General features: G+C 36.4%; 2 protein-coding genes across 2 annotated transcripts in view; one reads left to right on the top strand and one right to left on the bottom strand.

Annotated features, from left to right (window-relative positions):
• Positions 1–25,571, bottom strand: part of LOC132560386 (microtubule-actin cross-linking factor 1, isoforms 1/2/3/4/5-like) — a 187,727-nt gene that overhangs the window by 124,432 nt on the left and 37,724 nt on the right. The window contains exons 3-6 of the mRNA XM_060225057.1: positions 20,137–20,184; positions 18,016–18,105; positions 17,257–17,334; positions 11,726–11,818 (exon numbers count right to left, since the gene is read on the bottom strand). Of these exons, the coding sequence (XP_060081040.1) occupies positions 11,726–11,818; positions 17,257–17,334; positions 18,016–18,105; positions 20,137–20,184 (309 nt within the window). The remainder of the gene's footprint in view (positions 1–11,725; positions 11,819–17,256; positions 17,335–18,015; positions 18,106–20,136; positions 20,185–25,571) is intronic.
• Positions 14,580–16,193, top strand: LOC132560457 (nascent polypeptide-associated complex subunit alpha, muscle-specific form-like). The gene has a single exon (XM_060225122.1). It carries the CDS (start codon positions 14,580–14,582, stop codon positions 16,191–16,193), a length of 1,614 nt encoding a protein of 537 aa, XP_060081105.1.

Below are 25,571 nucleotides of genomic sequence, written 5' to 3'. Positions count from 1 at the left end.
ATGAGCTCCAAACTTTCCAATGTTCTGACAAATTGGCAATTAAAGTAATCCAATATTAAGATCTGCTGCGTATGTCTAGGGGAGCTACATGTAAGATGAAAGTAAGGACCAAGTAGTACAATAAACACAATATGTCTGAATCGCCCAGACAATCAAAACAAAATACACTCCAAAACTATTCACCTACAGATTTGTTTATACTGTCTGTCTAAAAGAATAGTTTGTAATATAAAAAGTAGAAAAATATCATTTTCTTTAATATAAAGAAATGAATTGACAAGATTACTGTAATACAATGGTTATTGTTATTCACATACTACAAAGTAGTACATTTACCCTCGTTCACATACTACAACTTAGTACAATTACAATTGTTCACGTACTACAAAGTAGTACATTTACCATCGTTCACGTACTACAACGTAGTACATTTACCATCGTTCACGTACTACAAAGTTGTACATTTACCATCATTCACATACTACAATGTAGTACATTTACCATTGCTCACGTACTACAAAGTAGTGTCACATACTACAAAGTAGTACATTTACCCTCGTTCACATACTACAACTTAGTACAATTACAATTGTTCACGTACTACAAAGTAGTACATTTACCATTGTTCACGTACTACAAAGTAGTACATTTACCATCGTTCACGTACTACAAAGTAGTACATTTACCATCGTTCACGTACTACATTTACCATTGTTCACGTACTACAAAGTAGTACATTTACCATCGTTCACGTACTACATTTACCATTGCTCACGTACTACAAAGTAGTGTCACATACTACAAAGTTGTACATTTACCATCATTCACATACTACAATGTAGTACATTTACCATTGCTCACGTACTACAAAGTAGTGTCACATACTACAAAGTAGTACATTTACCATTGTTCACGTACTACAACGTAGTACATTTACCATCGTTCACGTACTACAAAGTAGTACATTTACCATTGTTCACGTACTACAAAGTAGTACATTTACCATTGTTCACGTACTACAAAGTAGTACATTTACCATCGTTCACGTACTACATTTACCATTGTTCACGTACTACAACGTAGTACATTTACCATCGTTCACATACTACAAAGTAGTACATTTATCATTGTTCACGTATTACAAAGTAGTACATTTACCATTGTTCACGTATTACAAAGTAGTACATTTACCATCGTTCACGTACTACAACATAGTACATTTACCATTGTTCACGTACTACAACGTAGTACATTTACCATCGTTCACGTACTACAACATAGTACATTTACTATAAGAGTACTGTAGTAACTTCTTACCTGCTTCTTTAAAGGTGATTTCACTTTTTTCTGGCCAAAGCCAAGTTTAAATGGGAATCGTTTCTTCTCCATTAGAATCAGGAAATATCCCAAGGTAATAAAGAAATGGAACAATGGCAACAAGAATTCCTCACAATACAACATATATCATCATCATACAACTTATCCTAAAGACTCCGCACAGGACACACTTTAGTGATTGTCATAGACTACACACAGGACACGATCCAGTGATTGTCATAGACTATACACAAGACACACTCCAGTGATTGTCATAGACTACACACAGGACACACTCCAGTGATTGTCATAGACTACACACAGGACACACTCCAGTGATTGTCATAAAAAAATACTGTTTCTTAAATATTATTATTATGATAAAGATGATTTACTGTAAATAATGTACTTTTTTCTGTGGTAATCATGCCTGTATGAAATGACCCTACACTCTCACACGGTTAAAAGGTCGTATGATACATCACAAAACATGTTAGGAGATATGAAATAAATCCACTTTGGTTGTAACACATATCTGGTGAGTGATAGAGAGAGCAGCACTCCTGCCCAGAGCCAGATCACATTAGAGAGAGAGTTGATGGAGAGTGAGGACTGATAGTGATGAGGGGGGTCTACAGTGAGATACCCCCTCTGTCTGCCTGTATGTGTATCCTTCATGCCAATAACAATTTCTGTTACCGGTATCAGCCCAGCAGTCGCATGCATCATGCCTCACTTCCTACTCGTCTGTTCAGTAACCAGTAAGCACTGATAGGGGCAGCCAATCTGGTGAAAGTCAAGAGAACTGTACATCTATACAAGCCCTCACTGACACCATCACCTAATGTAAAGGGATATCTGAAGATCCCTGGCCGATCTTCTTTATTTTTATTTATTTTGATTTTTTTAAAAATTGTTTTGACCAACATCAGTAATTACGTATATGATGCCTGCAATTCACATGTTCAAAACATTGTAACATTATAACTGCTCATACAAAAACGGATTTTACAAACAAATATTACTTTGATAAATACAAACATAATTCCTTTCAGTACATCAAGATACAGTTGTTTGCCAACATTTGAACTCAAGATGAGTATCAGTGTAAAAGGAAAATTTACCCAGAGTTCCGTCTTACATCTATGGTAATAATCTTATCAAAACATTAGAAATATTGCAGGGATAATTTGCACGGTTTAGAAGGTCTGAGGATTTGTAACATCTACATACATCTTGGCTAAAGGGGATAAACTTGGTGAACTGAAGACTAACCCTTTCAACATCACTACCTCCTTTAATATAAGTCTGGGATGAGAAGTATTTAGGCAATGTTTACATGTTAGTCCAATCATGGGCGAACCCTGCCACCTGGTGAGAGATGGGGATATTAACTACTGGCATTGAGCAATAAACAATCACACAGTAATAAATGTTAATGGTATCATAATAACCGTTTAAGTTACTTACATTTCCCTTCAGTAGAAATAGATTACATACAGCTAGTTATAGTATCATATAATAACTGACATTTCCCTCCAGTAAAAATAGGGTCTGTATGATTACATACAGTTAGTTATAATAATGTATTATTGAGATTCAGAATCACTGCCTAAATCTATTTATTTATCTATTATGGGAGACAAAATTTTTATGTTATATACCGATAGTGAGTCTTACAAACACAAATTTCACTTCTGCAAACACAGAGCCACACCTCTCAAGAATCCCAGGAACCCAGACGACAGACTCTTCTTGGCCCCTTCTGGTTATTGGTAACATGACATTGATCCTCCTTAAAGACTCCTATCAATGTTCCCTGCTGTAGCTCCATCTCTTGATGTTCTCTCCTCCTCCTCCTCACATTTTTTATTGAGCTAAGGGAAGCCTGAAAGCTACAGATCTTGTCAACACACTACCCCACCCTGACTGAGTGACAAGATGATTGTGATCTTGGCAAACTCTCTATGCAATAAAACCACCGAAGTATTATGTTTTATTACAAACAAACAAGAAATAATACACATCACCTAGTGGAACCATACACTAAAGTGTGGTGCCCATCACACCTCACCTAGTGGAACCATACACTAAAGTGTGGTGCCCATCACATCTCACCTAGTGGAACCATACACTAAAGTGTGGTGTCTATCACACCTCACCTAGTGGAACCATACACTAAAGTGTGGTGCCCATCACACCTCACCTAGTGAAACCATACACTAAAGTGTGGTGCCCATCACACCTCACCTAGTGGAACCATACACTAAAGTGTGGTGTCTATCACACCTCACCTAGTGAAACCATACACTAAAGTGTGGTGCCCATCACACCTCACCTAGTGGAACCATACACTAAAGTGTGGTGCCCATCACACATTACCTAGTGGAACCATACACTGAAGTTTTGGTGCCCAATACATCTCAACTAGTGGAACCATACCCTAAATTGTGGTGTCTATCACACCTCACCTAGTGGAACCATACACTAAAGTGTGGTGCCCATCACACCTCACCCAGTGGAACCATACACTATAGTGTGGTGCCCATCACACCTCACCTAGTGGAACCATACACTAAAGTGTGGTGTCTATCACACCTCACCTAGTGGAACCATACACTAAAGTGTGGTGCCCATCACACCTCACCTAGTGGAACCATACACTAAAGTGTGGTGCCCATCACACCTCACCTAGAGGAACTATACACTAAAGTGTGGTGCTCTATACACCTCACCTAGTGGAACCATACACTAAAGTATGGTGCCCATCACACCTCACCTAGTGGAACCATACACTAAAGATTTGGTGCCCATCACACCCAGTGGAACCATACACTAAAGTATGGTACCCAATACACCTCACCAAGTAGAATCATACACTAAAGTGTGGTGCCCATCACACCTCACCTAGTGGAACCATACACTAAAGTGTGGTGCCCATCACACCTCACCTAGTGGAACCATACACTAAAGTGTGGTGCCCATCACACCTCACCTAGTGGAACCATACACTAAAGTGTGGTGCTCAAACACTACAATCCCTGATTTAAGGGGATATAGGAATAGATTAACTATACATAGTATGCTAGAATTTCATACTATATTAGTAGACATCACAAATTCAACCTTATTCTTGTAATTTCCAAGACATTCTCAATATGGTTCAGACATTAAGAGTCCTGCCAATGCCAAGTTCTTTGGTTTCCCACAACCAAAACGTCCCCCCAGTCTATCTGGGACTGCTCAACACCCACAACACAGTCCTACAGTCTATCAGGGTCTGTCCCTCACCCAACATAGTCATCCAGTCTATCAGGGACTGTCCCTCACCCAACATAGCCATCCAGTCTATCAGGGACTGTCCCTCACCCAAAATAGCCGTCCAGTCTTTCAAGGACTGTCCCTCACCCATCATAGCCCTCCAGTCTCTAAGGGACTGTCCCACTCACAACATAGCCCTCCAGTCTCTAAGGGACTGTCCCACTTACAACATAGCCCTCCAGTCTACCTGGGGCTGTCCCACTCACAACATAGCCCTCCAGTCTACCTGGGGCTGTCCCACTCACAACATAGCCCTCCAGTCTACCTGGGGCTGTCCCACTCACAACATAGCCCTCCAGTCTACCTGGGGCTGTCCCACTCACAACATAGCCCTCCAGTCTCTAAGGGACTGTCCCACTCACAACATAGCCCTCCAGTCTACCTGGGGCTGTCCCATTCAAAATATCCCCTGCATTTTGTTAATTAAGATGTTAAGCTTGACAATAATAGATATATTATTTAGACAGTCAGATTTGCTGTTACATCAAATTTGTTTCTGCACCATTTCAAAGAAGCCTCCAAAATGATATTTGAGAAAAATACATCATTACATGAAAAGTCATTAAGTAAACTGGAGTTTTGAAAGTTGATAACATCAGTATAGATAGCTACAGCACTACTCAGCTATCAAATACAGATGTTATAATATAAACATGATAAAATTTACATCATTAAGATGTTTAAAAACTACTATAACTCATAGTTAGCATTATAAATCTGTATGTACAGATATAAAAATACCTCACATTTTTTCCAATCTCCATCAAAAGAAAGTAAAAAAGTCTGACATTCCACATTAATAAGTCATGATTAAATTCATATAAATTTTTTGGAACTTTTACAAAACTTGCACTATTCTAAATAAAAATGAAAATAATTCTGTCATTTCTTTCATTTGAAGATTTCTTGATAACTAGTTTCAGGATGATTTTCCAAATAAAGACTTCATATTTTTCTGTTTTTGTAAAATGTTTTGGATTTATTGATACTGTTACATTGTTGAAGTCTATAGATATTGTCTGTTGTTGTATCTGGTAACCTAATGACTAAGATCTGCCAACGTAAGAAAGTCTGATTACCACCTATGTTCTATTAATATTTCATTTGTGGTTAGAGATGAAATATACATCAGTAGTTATGTAATTTTATAGCATGTTGAGTCATAACTTCATGCCGAGAAAGTCTCTTTCCCTCGGCACATTAAGTTAAGTTATGTAAAAATAATGAACAAGCATATCTCTACCAACCACAAAGCCTGTCTCTTTTAACACTCAAACACTGCACTCTCCATTAGTACTTTATTGAGAGATATTGAACCTTGAACAAATGCTTTATAAATGACACTACAGACTGTCATAATTGGTCAAAAATGTTATATTTATGGCAATGGTGATGTTGATTTAATCCCAGAAGAAAACAATTCATTATCAAATCTCTGTATAGTCGACATTTATCAGGATCAAATAAGGATTGACATCTGTACCGGACAACGTCACTGGTATTAACCTCACACAAGAGGCATTGTTTGTAAGAATGGAAAACACCATTTATCTACTAATAAGCCCATGCATGTCAATAAACCCATGCATGTTAATAAGCCCACCCATATTTACCACTGTTCAGTAGCATATCAAACCAATACTATTTCTATGTCTTTCAATAGGTCCACCCTGACTAGCTGGTCCTTCTGTAGCATCACTGTAGGTTAATTTCATGAAAATTTAGTGAAATAGAAGACTTGCTATCTGTAACAAATAAATTCAAACCGAAAATAAGAAAGGCAGTCTGCAGAGTGAAAATGTTTTATTCTACTGCTAGTAACTCTACACATAGATCATATTTTATCTAATACAGCTGTAAATGGTCCTATTAATAAAAACCATTTATTGTTCTAACAGTCCTATTGATAAATAAAGCAGAATTTTTAAACAGCACTACTGATAATCCCCGTTTAATTTTCTAACAGTCCTAATGATAAACAGTTTATATTTTCTCCAGGCACTAAGTTTGGTATAACAATTGACTTTTTATGAAGTCTTGGCCATCTGCAGGGATTGATTAATGGTTTAACAGATTTCAGACAGAGCTTTTTCTCTTCTTAGATTTTGATTAGTTGATGGAAAATCAAGACAAATTTGTTTTTCTCTGTGTAGATAATAAGCTAAGTAAAGACACTAGCACTCCATGCTGTTTCTATCATGGATGGTTGACTAACTCAATCATTCTAACTGCAGCTGCTGAAATGTCATATTTAACATCTTCATTATTTATACTGTACAGACTATCAGTAGACAAGGATTACGTAACATCTACAGGTAAAACACAGACCATCTAAAATAATTCAATACATTGTGATATTCCTGATACTGGTGGTAGAGATTGTAATCTAAAATGTAGGCAACAAGTCAAGGACAATATCAAATCTTTCCCAGAGTAAAGTTTCTCCAAACTTCAATTTTTTGTAAAAGTATTCTATATAATGATTTTCCTTCTGCACAAACCAAAAGACCAGCCCTTTATTTCATATCAATATAAACTCTATTCTGCTAGATTAAGGTCCCTTCATTCTACATCAATATAACTTTATTCTACAACGTCTGCCTACAATTGCTATAGATAATTACTTAGTTATCAAATTATCACCAACCACTTTATATCTACAATTTCTTGAGCATTCACATTTCATCAAAGACAAGAACCAAGTAATTCACAAGAGCTCTGATGGAATGTTGTAAAGGTTTGGTATTGCTTCAGACTTCAGTGTTGTAAACCTTCATCTAACCTACACAACCTTTTTCTGATACAGGTTTAACATCATTCTCCCAATGATTTGGGTTCCTGACATGGCCCCTCATGTTTGACCCATCTCCCAATCAATCTTGGGGTTGCCCTGGTCGGCAAGGAGGAAGAAGGGTTTGAGTACCTATTTTTGGGAGGAGGAAGGGGAGTTTGCATGCCTGATTTCACTCAAATTACAGCATGCACATGTGCTTGGTGATTCAGTCCCTCCTCCTGGGGTCTGCACTTTTATCAGAACCCCGGAATCAAGGCACAACATAGACATGGAAAAACCTCTACAACTGCAGTTTGATCTCCAGATAAAATATTGAAGAAGAGACAAAACTAACCCTACCAAAAATAACCTGTGTAATCTCACATAGTATGTCCGCATCTAAATGTGGAGCATGGGTATCTAAGGTAACTACACTTGTATCTAAGCTCACTACATTTGAATCTAAGGTAACCATAATGGTATCTAAGGTGACCATAATTGTATTTAAGGTAACCATAATGGTATCTAAGGTGACCATAATTGTATTTAAGGTAACCATAATGGTATCTAAGGTAACCAAAATGGTATCTAAGTTAACCATAATTGTATCTATGGTAACCACAATTGTATCTAAGGTAACCACAATTGTATCTATGGTAACCACAATTGTATCTAAGGTAACCACAATTGTATCTATGGTAACCACAATTGTATCTAAGGTAACCACAATTGTATCTATGGTAACCACATTTGTATCTATGGTAACCACAATTGTACCAAGGGTCACCACCATTGTATATAAGATACTTAACTAAACAGTTCTGAAAAACTTTCTTTTCAGTTTTTTAAGCCGTTTTTTATGTGTGCAAGTTAAATAGAACTGCAGTACACTCACAGTTCTTCTTAAACATTGAAAGTCATCAGATCAGTAATAATTACATATACAGGTATGCTGGCCTCACTTTAATTAATAAAATGGCTTCCTTGAGAATAAGTGAATTGTACATATATCACAGTCAGTTATACCACAGCAGGATAAAAAAACAGAAGTATGTTTCAAATTACAATTATTTGTAACTTTTCTCAGGAAAATTAAGCAAATATTTAATTTTTCAACACTAAACATTTCATATGCTTTTCACTCAATCTGAAAAAAAAACTTTATATCTACTTATTCACTAATGACTTCCTGTGAAAACAAAGAAAACTCGATCAGAAAGAATTTGTTCCAAGCTGCCCTGATAAAATCATTTTATGTACAATCCAATGCATTCCCCTAATTGTGTGCCCCTAAATCTAAGCATTATCTAACATGTAATTACAGCTGTGTATAGGTTTTATATATCTCAGAGAAACTTTGGAATACAGATCTGTAAAATAAATCCAACTCTTACAAAAACCAGAACATGTAGCTAAACACACATCTGGGGATATACTACTTCCCCCCACCCTCCTGGTATGTAATTACAATTTTGATAACAATTTTCATAGCAGCTTACAGCTAATTGTTACAAGCAATGCAAACGAAAGAGAAAACTGCTGGAGACATTTTCATCCCATGATATCACAAGATATTTTTATGACTCATAATCTACAAAAACAACAAAGATTTAATCTTACATGAAAGAGTCTTTAGAGTTACAGAAATGTTCTCAATCACAAAGAAATTAAAACAATTACCGCCTAATTCAAGTGCAGTTAAATCATAACATATGAAATTCTGCTGATATTTTTGTAGCGAGAAATATATAAGTAACTTGATTTAACAATGAATGTGCTCTATCATCTACTTAACTGTGATCTAGCTAATTACAGAAATGTTCTACCAACAGGACGAAACATTTTTTTTTTTGTTTATAAGTAAATTCTGTTTTGCTAGCCTATTTTTCTGATTTGTATATCCCAGTAATAATAAAATACACTTTGCCTGAAACAAACAACTTTATCCATTAACTACAAAAGTCGGAGATGAAATCATGCCAAATCAACAAACTTTTAAAATAAAAGGATGCTGTTACACCAGACAAAGAACATTTGATGACAGAAACTTGTAAATTAATAGGGAACAAATTTGATGGATTCTAGAGTTCATTTTGATGGATTTACAGTAAAACAACTTGAACATGATTGTAGTATATTTCTGAGAAGATCAAAACCTTACAAATATCAAAAATGTAAAAACAGTAACATCTACTATTTCAAATCAATGTACAATATTCATATTTGGATTCCAAGACTTTTTTTTCACAATTAACAGTTATACAAAAACAAATTTTCTTGCTTCTTTAAAACATTATGGTTTCGTGGACAACAGATTTTCGTAAATAAACATAGCTCAATAGATTTGTAAAACACAAATTTTAACAGTTCATGGACATATGAGTTCAGTAATTAAGATTACCTGTTAAAAGCAACGAAAATAAATCCACACAAAAATTACTGTCTTTACAGCAGATATGTATAACATAATATCTGATAATACTGACGCTGCTAAATCGTATCCTGGAATCTTTGGAGTGTTAAATCTGTTATTTTCTGCCTTGCATTTCTTGAAAACATAAGCAAACTGTTCAAAACTGATTTACATTAGCACTAAGGTGGGGTTTTTTTATCCTCAAATTGTCTCCATTTTCACATTTTCTGACAAACATTGGAAACAAATGAGGTTAACACAGAGCAAATGTTAACAAATGTTTCAAAGTTTTAATTTATTCTACAGCCTACAAGAACAAATACTGTCAGTGTTTAATGGGTTTTTCCCTGTATTGTTGATAGATGTCTCTATATTCTCACCAACCTTTTATCTCCTAAGATTATGAACACACAACATTGCAGTAATTCACAAGCTACTCCATACTTAAAAAACGTGCTGACTAACCGATCAAAGATAAGCAAATATAATTTTTTTCATACCAATATCTTATCTCCATTCAAGACGTCTTCCTTTTAATGTGCACATGTTTTCTCCATTTGCAGCAGAGGAACACAAAAACTGATGACTCAATGGCTCATGGTAACTGCATGCTTCACTATCACCATGACGATAACATATCTATAATTTTTTCCCCATTTTTCACAATGTGACTAGACCATTTAGACATAGATTGGAGACCAAAGTGAGTTATCAAGATGTTTATTTCATTAAACTTTGATAGATATATGAAGACAAGCAAAGGGTTAGATATTGGGTGCCAAAGAAGAGATATGTTTCCTTATAAAGGGAGATAAGTAGACTGACAACCTTTCTATTGAAATCAGTTTCAATTAGCATTTATGTGCAACTAACTGGACAGTACAAAGATATGTTGTGAACCTTCTGCATCAAACCTGACCTGACAGACATTGTAAGAAATGAGAAATACTTTATAGTGTTTCATTATTTAGATATTGTAAGGAAGAGAAATGCTTTATAGTGTTCCATTATGTAAACATTGTAATACGACACAATAAATACTCTATAGACTTCCAGTACACAGATAGTGTAAGGAACGAGAAATCACCTGTTCCGTTCTTTTCACAGCAAGCTGATCCAGTTTCATCTTTAATTTTTTTCAGCCATTAAAACAGTAATTTATTTCTTTTCAGTTACTAACAAGTTTCAACATCATTTCATCTTTCAATCTGATTTAAAGTTTGTCAGAACATATGTTTTTAATCCATGTTATAACAAGTAAATCAACATTCAACCAGAGATATTATCGAACTCTTATCACTTCTACTCTACCTGCATCTTTCAATGTAATGTTTAAATGCTGTACACTGACAGCAAAAAACAGCAAAAACATGCAGCAAATGTCAGCCCTGTTTTGATTGGTTGAAAATTAACTGAAGATGAATTTCAACTGCTGTAGGTCGCTCTGTTGCCGTCACTTTGTGGCAGTAACGTTGAAATTTATCCTACAGATCTTGGGTTTAATGACACAAAATTTTCCTAGAATTCTGTCAGCAATGAAGTTCTATCAACCCCATAACAACAAATACACACCAAATTCATCATGTCCTGTAATGATGGAGACATGTCTGATAAGGGAAACATTAGAAGCTACAGTTGATTGGTTTATCTGTTTCTGTGATTTACACTTCTTCACCTTAACCATACATGTTGATATTTCAATATTTTCTTTGCAAGAAAGTATTTGTTGTAAATAAATATTCATCTATCAGCAATTCTTTTTTTTTAAGCTCACGCAGAAAGTGTAACATACAGCACCAGAACTTCATCTGACAGGAATATTCTGCCTGACAGAGAAATAAGAAGTACAGATCCAATGCTGGAATGCTGCTGTCGGGGAGCATGTTGCTGTGGTGACCTACCTGGAAATGAAGGATGATGGTCCAGATGAGACCAAGCGTCAGTTTTGGGTTGCCATCAACAATTTCATCTGATCGAATGTTTACAAGTTTGATCTGAAAAAAAAGAGAATTAAAAATATATTTCAAGTATTTCAAAAATAAAACTTTAACCTAAGTCACCCCTGGGTAAATCTCTCCCAGTTATGTATAACCAATGTTGGCAGTAAACAAATATAAGTTTACAAGGTAGGCGGATGGGTGGGAGGGGGTGAAATACCACAGTTTATAACTTATCTACCATGTTGGTAAAATGCAGTTCTACTGGTGCTTACTTTTATGATGTTTTTGTAAAATTCATTACATTTCTGTAGTTATCTTGAAACAAATCAACAAATTCGCTGTGATAACAACTTTTCTATTTAAACCTGACTTACTAAACAATGTAAAAACCACGAAAATTTCTGTGTATCGGTGGTAGATCGGTGTGTTTTACAGTCAATATAATCCTATTTCATACTGCTGTACTAAGGTTACTATGACAATACATTCACAAGTTATGACAAGGACTTAAGTAATACATCACTACCCTAGAACATTCTTGGAGCCACTTACTGGTAAGGCCACCCTCAGAGAGTAAAGCCTTTTACAATATACACATATCTGTTTTCAGTTTCAATAACTAAGAAAATACAAAACGTCAACATTAAAATGTCAAACAAATAAACAAAGTAGTTGATCACCATGGTAACAAAACATCAAATATCACTATATCAAACTCCTCATCTTAAACAGGTGTCAAAAATGTCAACTTTGTCATTATCATCAACACACATCATATCAGAGCTGTAGCTTAATCCCATTGGAGAAACTTGAGAAGAAGTTTGAAATGGGTGTCACACAGGAAAACCATGATTGCACAATCATATTACAAAATATCCTCCTTGGCTGCCATGTTGAAAATTTACAACACTTTTTTTGACTGCCTTTCCTTAACATTCCAACCAAAATTTTAGCTCAAATGGGGTGGGGTTAATGTAGTCCAGAGGAAAAATTCCATAGAACATCATATTAAGTGCTCCACTGCTGGGAAAGAGGGGGAGGGGTGGCGGATTGGGCGGGTGGGGGGGGGGGTACAAGTAATGGTAAAAAGTCTATCAAAATGCAGAAGTCAATATGATATTAAGTTATATAATTTGTTTACAGTCCAGTTCTATTTCTGGTCAAATATGAGTTTCATACATCCTTCAAGTCAGCATGATCAATGTTTGTCAAGGTCATCCGTTTGGTAAAATCATCCTGAACAGTGTCAAAGTCCTCAGCATCATTATCAACTGTATAAGTTATCAGGATCATATCATTTCTCATTGTCATCAAAATTAACGAGAATTGGATATAATAACTTAAAAGGATGGAGAAATTATCTTTCCTGCAACCAAATATTTACTTAAAGTATCATAAACAGATTGTTTGAAGAAGTTAATATTTAATAATGTAGTTAAAAAATTCAAAACCAAACTCAACCCCTGACTTCAAAACTTAGTGGATTTCCATACAAACAAAGAGTACGCTTGTACTAGACAAATAATGCACCTGTTGTTGATGGATTACGATATCAACAAAAAAATTGACATTTGTGTTCATTTAATAACCATTAGTTCCTACAACTCCAAAATCAGGATTCTCCTCCAAATACTTCAGAAGTGTAAATGAAGCTTTCAAATGTCCACATCTCTAGCATTCCTGCCCTGAAACCGTTTTTTTATTGTACACTTTACGACTGTGCACAGACCTACAGTGGTACTAGTCTTCTCCAATTCAGTCAATAGGCGTTGTTTGTGAGTTATTTGCAACTATTTCTGCTAGACAATAACAAAGATGTAAGATGTGAAAAAACTATTTAAACTCCAACCAAAAACAAGATTGTGAAGTCTGGAATGTTGTTAGCTTATCTTTGTAGCACACTAGAGACTGATAGAAATTCTTTTGTTTACAGGTGTTGGCTTCAGCCTCTGGACCAGTAATTAACAAGCTATATTGTATTAGCTTGGAACAGCTTAGGATTATATCATCAATGTAATTTATATATCAATTAATGATTGAACTAAGTTGTACTTTTTTTTAACAACACCTGTGTGTTGTAATTTATGTGTTTTAATGTTAATTTAGAATATATGTTACTTATACACCGCTTAAATTACAATGTTGTATTTACTTACTGGGTAAAAAAATTAAGGAGGTTTTGTCTTCTAGTGATTATTCTGAATTAAGAAAATTATAAAAATAATAAAGAAAAATAGTACTGTTGTCTATAGGGCCATCTCATACAACCTGATTCCAATAAACCCCCTAACTTTGTTACAAGATGCTATTATCATGTGTTCATGATATTTTCTCAAATGTTTAGAGAGAAGATCACAATGTTTAATTTCAACAAAACTCGGTAAACATACTTCAATTATCTGTTAACCTGGAAAGTTAATAAATAAACATTGAAATGCAAAAATCTCAAAGGGAGTAAGAAACTCTATTAAAAAAATTAATTACAATCTCCATGGGATTATAATCTACATGAACAGCTGTGTTAAGACAGATAGGACTGAAATGAACACTAACTCTTTATCTTTCTGATTATTATCAAGACCTACACATACCGGTAGACATGAATAGCTTCATTACCCCACCATATTATTTCAGAGAACAATAATCTAGTGTTTTTTTTACTCAAGAAACAAATGTCTTCAGCTAATGACACTTGTTTTCTTCTAAATGGTCTCAACATATCCTATATGTCTGCTGTCTCAAGTATTAAACCATTAGCTAAGCTGATGCAGTAGACATTACAACACTATTTTGGATTTAAAGCTCTCCTCCAGCTATGTCAGGCATCAACTCCATACCCCAGTCAGCTGTGTCAGGCATCAACTCCATACCCCAGTCAGCTGTGTCAGGCATCAACTCCATACCCCAGTCAGCTGTGTCAGGCATCAACTCCATACCCCAGTCAGCTGTGTCAGGCATCAACTCCATACCCCAGTCAGCTGTGTCAGGCATCAACTCCATACCCCAGTCAGCTGTGTCAGGCATCAACTCCATACCCCAGTCAGCTGTGTCAGGCATCAACTCCATACCCCAGTCAGCTGTGTCAGGCATCAACTCCATACCCCAGTCAGCTGTGTCAGGCATCACCTCCATACCCCAGTCAGCTGTGTCAGGCATCAACTCCACACCCCAGTCAGCTGTGTCAGGCATCAACTCCATACCCAAGTCAGCTGTGTCAGGTATCAACTCCACACCCCAGATAGCTGTGTCAGGCATCAACTCCATAACCCAGTCAGCTATATCAGACATCAACTCCATACCTCAGTCAGCCGTGTCAGGCATCAACTCCATACCTCAGTCAGCCGTGTCAGGCATCAACTCCATACCCCAGTCATCTGTGTCAGGCATCAACTCCATAATCCAGTCACCTGTATTAGGCATCAACTCCATATCCCAGTCAGCTGTGTCGGGCATCAACTCCTCACCTCAATCAGCTGTGTTAGGCATCAACTCCATACCCCAGTCAGCTGTGTCAGGCATCAACTCCATACCCCAGTCAGCTGTTTCAGGCAACAACTCAATACCCCAGTCAGCTGTGTCAGGCATCAACTCCATACCCCAGTCAGCTGTGTCAGGCATCAACTCCATACCCCAGTCAGCTGTGTCAGGCATCAACTCCATACCCCAGTCAGCTGTGTCAGGCATCAACTCCATACCCCAGTCAGCTGTGTCAGGCATCAACTCCATACCCCAGTCAGCTGTGTCAGGCATCAACTCCATACCCCAGTCAGCTGTGTCAGGCATCAACTCCATACCCCAGTCAGCTGTGTCAGGCATCAACTCCATACCCCAGTCAGCTGTGTCAGGCATCACCTCCATACCCCAGTCAGCTGTGTCAGGCATCAACTCCATATCCCAGTCAGCTGTGTCGGGCATCAACTCCTCACCTCAATCAGCTGTGTTAGGCATCAACTCCATACCCCAGTCAGCTGTGTCAGGCATCAACTCCATACCCCAGTCAGCTGTGTCAGGCATCAACTCCATACCCCAGTCATCTGTGTCGGGCGTCAACTCCATACCCCAGTCAGCTGTGTCAGGCATCAACTCCATACCCCAGTCAGCTGTGTCAGGCATCAACTCCATACCCCAGTCAGCTGTGTCAGGCATCAACTCCATACCCCAGTCAGCTGTGTCAGGCATCAACTCCATACCCCAGTCAGCTGTGTCAGGCATCAACTCCATACCCCAGTCAGCTGTGTCAGGCATCAACTCCATACCCCAGTCAGCTGTGTCAGGCATCAACTCCATACCCCAGTCAGCTGTGTCAGGCATCAACTCCATACCCCAGTCAGCTGTGTCAGGCATCAACTCCATACCCCAGTCAGCTGTGTCAGGCATCAACTCCATACCCCAGTCAGCTGTGTCAGGCATCAACTCCATACCACATTAAGCTGTGTCAGGCATCAACTCCATACCCCAGTCAGCTGTGTCAGGCATCAACTCCATACCCCAGTCAGCTGTGTCAGGCATCAACTCCATACCCCAGTCATCTGTGTCGGGCGTCAACTCCATACCACAGTCAGCTGTGTCAGGCATCAACTCAATACCCCAGTCAGCTGTGTCAGGTATCAACTCCATACCCAAGTCAGCTGTGTCAGGCATCAACTCCATACCCCAGTCAGCTTTGTCAGGCATCAACTCCATACCCCAGTCAGCTGTGTCAGGTGTCAAACCCATACCCCAGTCAGCTGTGTCAGGCATCAACTCCATACCCCAGTCAGCTGTGTCAGGCATAGACTCCATACCCCAGTCAGCTGTGTCAGGTTTCAACTCCATACCCAAGTCAGCTGTGTCAGGCATCAACTCCATACCCCAGTCAGCTTTGTCAGGCATCAACTCCATACCCCAGTCAGCTGTGTCAGGTGTCAAACCCATACCCCAGTCAGCTGTGTCAGGCATCAACTCCATACCCCAGTCAGCTGTGTCAGGCATCAACTCCATACCCCAGTCAGCTGTGTCAGGCATCAACTCCATACCCCAGTCAGCTGTGTCAGGTATCAACTCCATACCCAAGTCAGCTGTGTCAGGCATCAACTCCATACCCCAGTCAGCTTTGTCAGGCATCAACTCCATACCCCAGTCAGCTGTGTCAGGTGTCAAACCCATACCCCAGTCAGCTGTGTCAGGCATCAACTCCATACCCCTGTCAGCTGTGTCAGGCATCAACTCCATACCCCAGTCAGCTGTGTCAGGCATCAACTCCATACCCCAGTCAGCTGTGTCAGGTATCAACTCCATACCCAAGTCAGCTGTGTCAGGCATCAACTCCATACCCCAGTCAGCTTTGTCAGGCATCAACTCCATACCCCAGTCAGCTGTGTCAGGTGTCAAACCCATACCACCCCTGTGTCTGGAGACACACATCCTCAGTCAGTCACAATAGTCAGAATTAAGCTGTAAAAGAAAGACAATGCCTTTACCTCTATGTATGATTACTATATCATTATACCTACCCCTTTACGAGCCAGAAACTCCAAAGCTATCTGGACATTTTGAATTTTGTGGAACTTCATGCGACCTTTCTCTCTTGGCTAAAACGATAAAACAGACTGGTTAACATAACAGTCAGATTAATTACCCTTCTCTCTTGGCTAAAATGATAAAACAGACAGGTTAACATAGCAGTCCGATCAGCCTAACTCACATTGTTACGGTCATTATGTGTGGAGTCTTATCCAACACATGCCCTGTACTCAAATGGGCTACAGAAAGTTTAAATTCAGATTTTATAGAGATAATTACAAAACATCATACCATAGTTCTACTGATGAGATGTCAGAGTTGTATTTCCTTCATATCATGTTCATCACTCAGTTCCAAACAATGATATGGTTAACAGAGTTATTCCCCTTGACATTTACATTCAATTCTAAAATCCTTATCATGTACCATTAACTGTATCATATTCTTCACAGGTACCACAAATGGTGCCACATCCTTAACAGGTACCACAAATGGCACCACATCCTTAACAAATATCACAAATGGCACCACATCCCGAACAGGTACCACAAACGGCATCATATCCTGTGGCATCATATCCTGTGGCATCATATCCTTAACAGGTACCACAAATGGCACCATATTCTTATCAGGTACCACAAAATGCATCACATCCTAAACAGGTACCACAAATGGCACCACATCCTAAACAGGTACCACAAATGGCACCACATCCTTACCTGAAACCACACACAATATGAAATCCTTACCAATGATTCGTGAGCCAGCACTTCTAACAGAGATATCAGGTTATGTCCATCTTTGAGGTCACTATAAAGATCCAATATCCGTCGTCCAGCCTGAAGAAAAAGAGAATCTCATTACAAAATAAGCAAGCTGGCCATAAATGTAATTAAAAAGTCAGACACCAAAGGTTCACAAAATCACAAGTCAATGCATGTAGCTCACCTATTAAAGGCACATAAAATAACTTATATACTGTATATACATAGGTAAATATAATAAATGATACCACATGTGTGAAATGAAGCATAGAAATATGTTAATATATGTTCTAACATTTGTCATTCATCATTGCCTCTGTCTCTTTCATGCTAGAACATTATATATCAATATAATTCCTGTAAAAACACTACATCAGTGATATTATCGTATATAACATTCATTAGTTGGACTCAATTGAATTTTTTTACCTACTCCATCTTCCTTAAGTCAAGTTTAATACTTACTCCAACAAATCCTTATAAACGTAATAATCTTGGTTATCAATTATACCTACCATGAATTATTTCTTTACCTACAAACACAGTTATGTGTTTTTTCAATACTCAAAACATGTACAACAGAATAAAGATTTTTTTTTCATTATGGAGTCTACTACTAAGCTATATTCATGCTTCAAGCAGGACAAAAATGCATGGACCATTTATCAGTACACTGCTTAGTAAGGATAAAAATCGGAGGAAACTCTGCCCAAATTGGAGTGGTTGACATCTCTGGCTTACACATCAAACTTTAATCTATTCATTTTTTTCATCACATCTTATCAAATTTATCATATTTCCATGCTGGAAACATTGATGATAATAAAAAATATTATAAAACCTACCAAAAATTGAAATATTTTGGAAATCTTTGATGCATAAAATTCAATTTGATAAACTTTCATTCTAATGTAGACTATCTTTTTTGACATGTAGACTAGTTAGTATCAGATGAAGGGAGGTAACTCAGGCATGCTTGTTCACTTTCCAACCTAGTAGAACCATATTGGATGAAGTCATATGGTGCAAACTTTGTATTTATTTATAAAAATAAGCATGCATTAGTGAAACAAAATGGTAATCACACAAAATACACATAAAAATAAAAATAATTCAAATAATATGACAATGCAAATGGAATGTGCATGATCGATACTAAAGAAACAGGTAATAAACTTAAAGGAAGGTCTTTAGACAGACATATTGAACATGCATAGGGGGTGGCTATCAATTATCTAGTGTAGATTACCATCGATATATTACTAAAGTCAACCAACCGAAAACAATAAATACACAAACAGATACACATGATATGTATCAAAACAAGGTCTGAACTAAGGCCCTCCACATCACTAGATCTGAGAGGTTTGCTGGACTGAAATGTACCTGTACCGTCTTAATTAGTTATTGCAAACAAATTAACAAAGAAAAAATAAAAACAACTTGCATATTACTTATTTCTTAAATTTCTTTTATTTCCCTTTATTTTAGATAACAATTTTTCATGTCCCTTGTTTTTAAGTAATTAATATTGCATTGTATGTATACAACTTCTCTCGACTATCAAAATTATCAATTCTATCAATTGTGTTGTTTCCCTAATCTGATGAGATACCCAACCCATGTACATTAAATAGACCTTAAACTAGCATAACACCATATCACAATTATGTCATCAGTAACTATATCTAGCATAGCAAGATGTTACAATTTCTTTTTAATTTTCCCCTGCTTGCTAATAAGCCCACCCATATCTCCTGCTGTTCAGAAGCATTACAACACTACTTTACTTCTTATACGGACAACCCCTTAACTTTGAACCAAATGTGTTTACCTCTATTGACTTATTGTAGGATAAAGATGAATACCTAAGTGACAATTTGCTGGATACATTCATCCTCAAATCAAATTAAACTCAGCCATAGAATCACAATAAGAACATATAATGATTACTGACATCCAGCCAGACAGTGTATACATTAGAATGAATCTATTGTGATGCTGATAAGGGGAGAAGGCATAGAGGGTATCAAGGCTATAGGAGGGTAACACAACAACACAAGGTCTCCGGCATGCAGAATGGTTGAAATGTGTCCTGTGACAAACCTGAGAAAATCTCCAATGCTGCATGTAGTCAACAGGTAAGGGAGACCACTGATGATTAATACAATAACATATAAATAAACAACGATAATAACCTATAATAATATCATTATAATCAATTAACAAACAATAAACAAACAGCCTCTTCTATGTATGAAACAAATCTCCCAAGGACTTCTTACCAAACAACACAGAACTGTCTCTCACCAAGACATTCCAGCCTCCTGCTAAACAAAGGGCCATAACTCTGTACACTGAGCGACAAAACAAATTTCAGTATAAAACCTCACATTCCAACATTCCAATAGTGTTCCTATACAAAAACATTGGCAGAAGTGCAAAATTGCCAAAATACACTGATATTTCATTGCTCCAATGGCTAAAATCAACAGTCATCATTATTTGTTTTACTTCATTAAGCTGAAATAATTCTTTAAATTTATAAAAGTTGTTGATAAATCATTGGACTGTATTTCTTTTTACCTGTATTCATTTATGGATTATCCATCCATATATCTGTATGGGAGCTTAAATAATTCTTTACAAAAATTCACTGACTTTCTTCTCCTTTTTCTTCTCAAATTTTAAACAATACTTCAATAAAAAAAAATTTCTAATAAATTTTACAATTTTAAACTAAAGTACTATACAAAGAATAATGGGCTGAAGGTTTAATGAATCAATTGGCAATTCTGTTGCGTAAAACCATAACCAGTTTTCAGAATTTTCAGAATTTAGCGAATAAAATTTTAAAGCCAGAGCTAGCCCTGAAAAGTACTGTTACAATGTCACCATTTTAGGTAGGTCGTGTGATCACCATTGTCATATTTGTCATATTTCCCTAAGTATCATTGGCCTGTTTTGTAGTCAGCACCATGAGGATATACTTGTTTAACCAACAGCATTACAACAAAAACCATATTAATTTTTCAACAATTTTGAAACAAGCTTTTAGCTCATATCAATCACTCTTGTTGTCCAAGAGGGAAGTGCACAAGGGGTCTTACTGTAGAATGAAACTTGAGAATCTGGAAAATCCCACATGATCAGACCAGTGACCCTCGTACCTTGTCATGTCTGCTCAGGAAATCAAACCCAGACATCTCGGTGAATTTTAAGAGAGAGTGTTACTACTGCACCATCCGACCAACCAATAGCATTATGGTTTTAGAGGAAGTATAGTTTGATGCTCACAGATAAAATACAACCGATACAGCTCTCTCTGGTAATACTGAAGCGGTACTAACCCAATTCATTCACTCTATTGTTTCAAGAATGTAATGGACAACAGAATTTATATATATTATATATATTATAGAATCTAGTATGTAATATTGACAGTATGGTCCAGTATTGATACTGGATCCCAACAAACAGATGTTCATTAGATGCGTATTACTGAAATAGACATATGATCAGTGAACAACAGTACAGACAAGTGAATTGTCAAATTTTTCAGACAATCTGCCCTTTTAACAAGGCACACATATTCTTAATAATCTTACTATCAGAAAGAACACTTGAAGGTACAAACAATGAAAACCATCACAGGCAGACATGAAAGATTATTACCCAAGATCAGCTTACATTTTACATCAAGTATAAGACAAGACTGGACACTGACAGGACAGATATAACTAAAAACAAACAGCTGATTCTTAACTCTATCCCTTACAAACATTTATTTGATGTGTTTAAATCAATGTGATCAGTGATCTTTTATGACCTATATAGAAAATCCTCTATGTCCATTGTGGGTGTTAACTACCGGTACGTCCCACACAGGTGCCCTAGACTATGATCTCAAAACATCCTGTCTTTATCAAAAAAAAACAAGAAAAACATTTACAGTTGTTATCAAGGACATCTTTCAGTGATAGCTTATGTCCCCAACAATGTCCAGGAGCAGTTCTACATATCCAGATACACACTGCATGGAAATCTAGAACGCCTGGTCAATATTGATATGTTGGCTCAATATTTAAACAACAAAGTACAATATACAGCTGGACATACTGTTATACTAAATATATCATACAAAACAAACTAAACAAACATATATATACTCAACATATTTCATAATGTCTTCAGTACAATCTTAAACCAGTCTACAGTACTACCAACATTCTGTACAGATCACAATACTTTTCTTGACATTCTACTCATCTCAGCTATTAATACTGATTAATAACCCCTAAACTGACCACTGAACTGACCACAACTTGTCCTGATTAACATCCCCAGTAGAGTTATAACAATATGCTGGAAATACACATCTATGGTGTTTCCTTTAGATTATTGGGTAAAGGATCAGATCAGTTTGTCAGAGATCAAGGGTTACTGGCTGAAACATTGAAAAATACCTTCCTTATATCTAAAGTTAATAAAAAGTCCTGTTTACAAGAAGTGTACTTTGTACAGCAAGAATGACAATGTGTGTCACCATGTACTAGTCACACAAGCTGTTATTACTGTAGACTCTAAACTGTGTATAACAGATCTCTAGCAATTTCCTAGAGTCAAATAAAACTACAAATAAGGGATATGAGACAACATAACAAAAATTTGCTGTAATCCATTTTCTTAACACAGTCAAATGGGCAAACTGTGTGGATTTAGTGAGTCATGGCTGTGTATAAGAGAGAGGTCAACCTTTTGGCACAGACCATGTGTTCCTCATCAACGTATGCATAGTCAGGGCCTAGGGGATAAGATTTAAGCTCCGCCCCCAAATTAAAGTGGATCAACACACATCAAGAGGTACTACTTCAGCCAAAGTTTATAGTTTTAGACTGTTACACAGAATAGCAGGGATGAAATCACCTTAAAAATTTTAACATCATGTCACCAACTAATGTGGATCATATTGACTGGTGCAATATTTTTTCCTACAAGTCATGATGTAAAGTTTCTACTATTACCACAAGCTCTTACATCAATTTTCTATCATTAACACAAACTATTGTGTATATTTTCTACAGATTTTCTCTGCAAACCATTCAGAAGTTAAGAAGTTCAAAAATTATTTTTAAAAATTTTATTTTTCTAAAAATAGTTTTTTAAAGATATTTATTAATCTTAGCAATCATTTTTAGAAGTAAATTAAATTTTCAATACTTGTAATCTATTAACAATTAAAGAAAATCTTAAATGGAAATATCAAAGGATAACGATTTGGATGTTGACACATGTCTGATTTTATCACTTTCCGATTCACTCAACATATCTATTATCATGCTGATATACAGGAACTCTAGCTTGAAGTCATAAACTGCCACGGTGGCAGATTTTTATTTGCTACATAGCTATAACCTTAAATACACTAGGTCCCTGAAACATCTTTAGTGTGTGTCCAGTGTTATCGATGATGACGGGATTAAAACCAATATTTGTTGATCGGCCTGTCTCTGATGAATGACAACACTATCATTAATAAACACCCACAGTTGTAACACCCGAATTTTGTGACCCAAACTTTCAATCACAATATCCCTGGACATTTACGATGTACCTAGTGAAATGACAATGTTATCATTATGACCCGGCTACCATTCTCTGTTGAAATCCCTATAAACCTGAATGTCTGCGCCACTCTGTGTCACAGATAAAGGTTCCATTTGAATTTCTGATTGATATAGATATATTGCTGGTATAGTTTAAAACCCACCAAAACCAGACAGCCAATCATTTGATCTCTCCCATAGCCATTCAGACCAATAGCTTGCACATACCTGAATTTTTATAGCACCCACACAAATATTTCCTGTTACCACACCCACAGACAGTTTCACTGCCAAATTTTTTAATTTTATTACATTCTACGTTTCCTAATTTTTTACATTGACATTTAAGTATTTGTACAAATCAGCGCCATATTGGAATGACATTTGGAGGTTTTTGACTTGCATACACAGTTGTAAAGCTTTATGTGAACTGATCGAGTTTGATCTACAACAGTTAAAATTTTATCTCAGTTTAACACTGAGTGGGCTTATTTCCTTATATAATACTCCCTGGAACTGTTTAAACATTTACGATGATTCTATCATATTAAAATGAGGCAGGCTTCTAAAGAAATACAAGCAATCCACATACCAGTATTCTTATAGATATCATTACTAATGTCTTTACAAAATACTTGATTTGAAGTAAGTGTGTACATTGAATAACCATCTCAAGGACAGACAACTCAATGTGCTTACTGAAACAATCATAAATCACACGATAAATGACATCACACATTTAAATATAATACTGTAAACAAAGTAGTTTTTGACATCTTCAAGAGACGAAGGCCTAACTGTGATCACAGCAAGTGTTAAATCATTACAAGTAATCTTACTAACATTTCCAAAAGCCAGAAACAAGGGGAGACAACCACATACTGAGATTTGTCTTGGTTGTGAGATTTTGATTACTGATAAGTTTATTTTACATAACATAAATCAGGATCAGCATTTTGATTTCTAAGGTAATCCTAATCTATTAATAATCTGCTCATAATCCACATTGTTTTTTTTACATTCCCAATAATCTGTCCCTTGTCTTTGTAGGAATGGTTTTAATCCGTCAGTTATGGAGGCATTAACCTTCCGAGCTAAATCAGGTATTTAAATGATCGTTCTTATAACCAAGTCAGTAATAGTCTTACACACATAACATATTTACAACATTAATTTATAATGTAACCTTTTTCTACAGCTTTATATTCTGACTATACAATATATAATGTTGATGAAACAATAATAGCCCAGAGGTTCAGTTTTAATTACATAAAAAGATGAAAAGATGATACAGCTGATATCATTAATTTGTCAGCCTCATTCTCATAGATATGTGATGACCATCCAGTCAATATGAAAACTTGTGGTAAAATACTCTAGCAAAGAGTCAAAGACAACTCAAATCAACAAATCTACGATCTAATGTGTGACATCATTACACTACAGTCCATGGGTCATCAACCACATCTACACTGTCACACACTACTCCTACTCATGTCTATCAATGGATATCACTCAACTATTACACAAAATAAAACTGAAATTTCACTCATCCTTTACACGTTGTAAAATTCCTTCATTATTATTATTTTTCTATTCACGATCTACTCTCTACTTATAAAAGGTGGGATTAATTTCTGTATGAAATATCACAGAAAACTTATCATAAGCTTTCTTTGTTTTAATTTGTCATTTAATCCCGATAACAATCTCTTTCAGTTATGTAAACTGGGACGATATGAATATAAAATTCCAACGCAAAATTTACATACAAGTATTTCCAGTATGCTAACAACACACGTGACAAAAATTAATATAAAGTTTTCATTGTGTTCAACGAAAAAGTTTGAGTTTGTGGTTAAGCCCTCGGGCCAGAATAATTACCTACACATGCTACATAATCTGAGGAAGGGTATTTCACATGTAGACAGTTCT

This window comes from Ylistrum balloti, unplaced genomic scaffold (genome assembly GCF_031769215.1).
Source record: "Ylistrum balloti isolate Yb309-2 unplaced genomic scaffold, AGI_CSIRO_Ybal_v1 Utg369668, whole genome shotgun sequence".
NCBI lineage: Eukaryota > Metazoa > Mollusca > Bivalvia > Pectinida > Pectinidae > Ylistrum > Ylistrum balloti.
The sequence above is the reverse complement of the archived record's forward strand: the minus strand, read 5'-3'. Positions and strand labels throughout refer to the sequence as shown.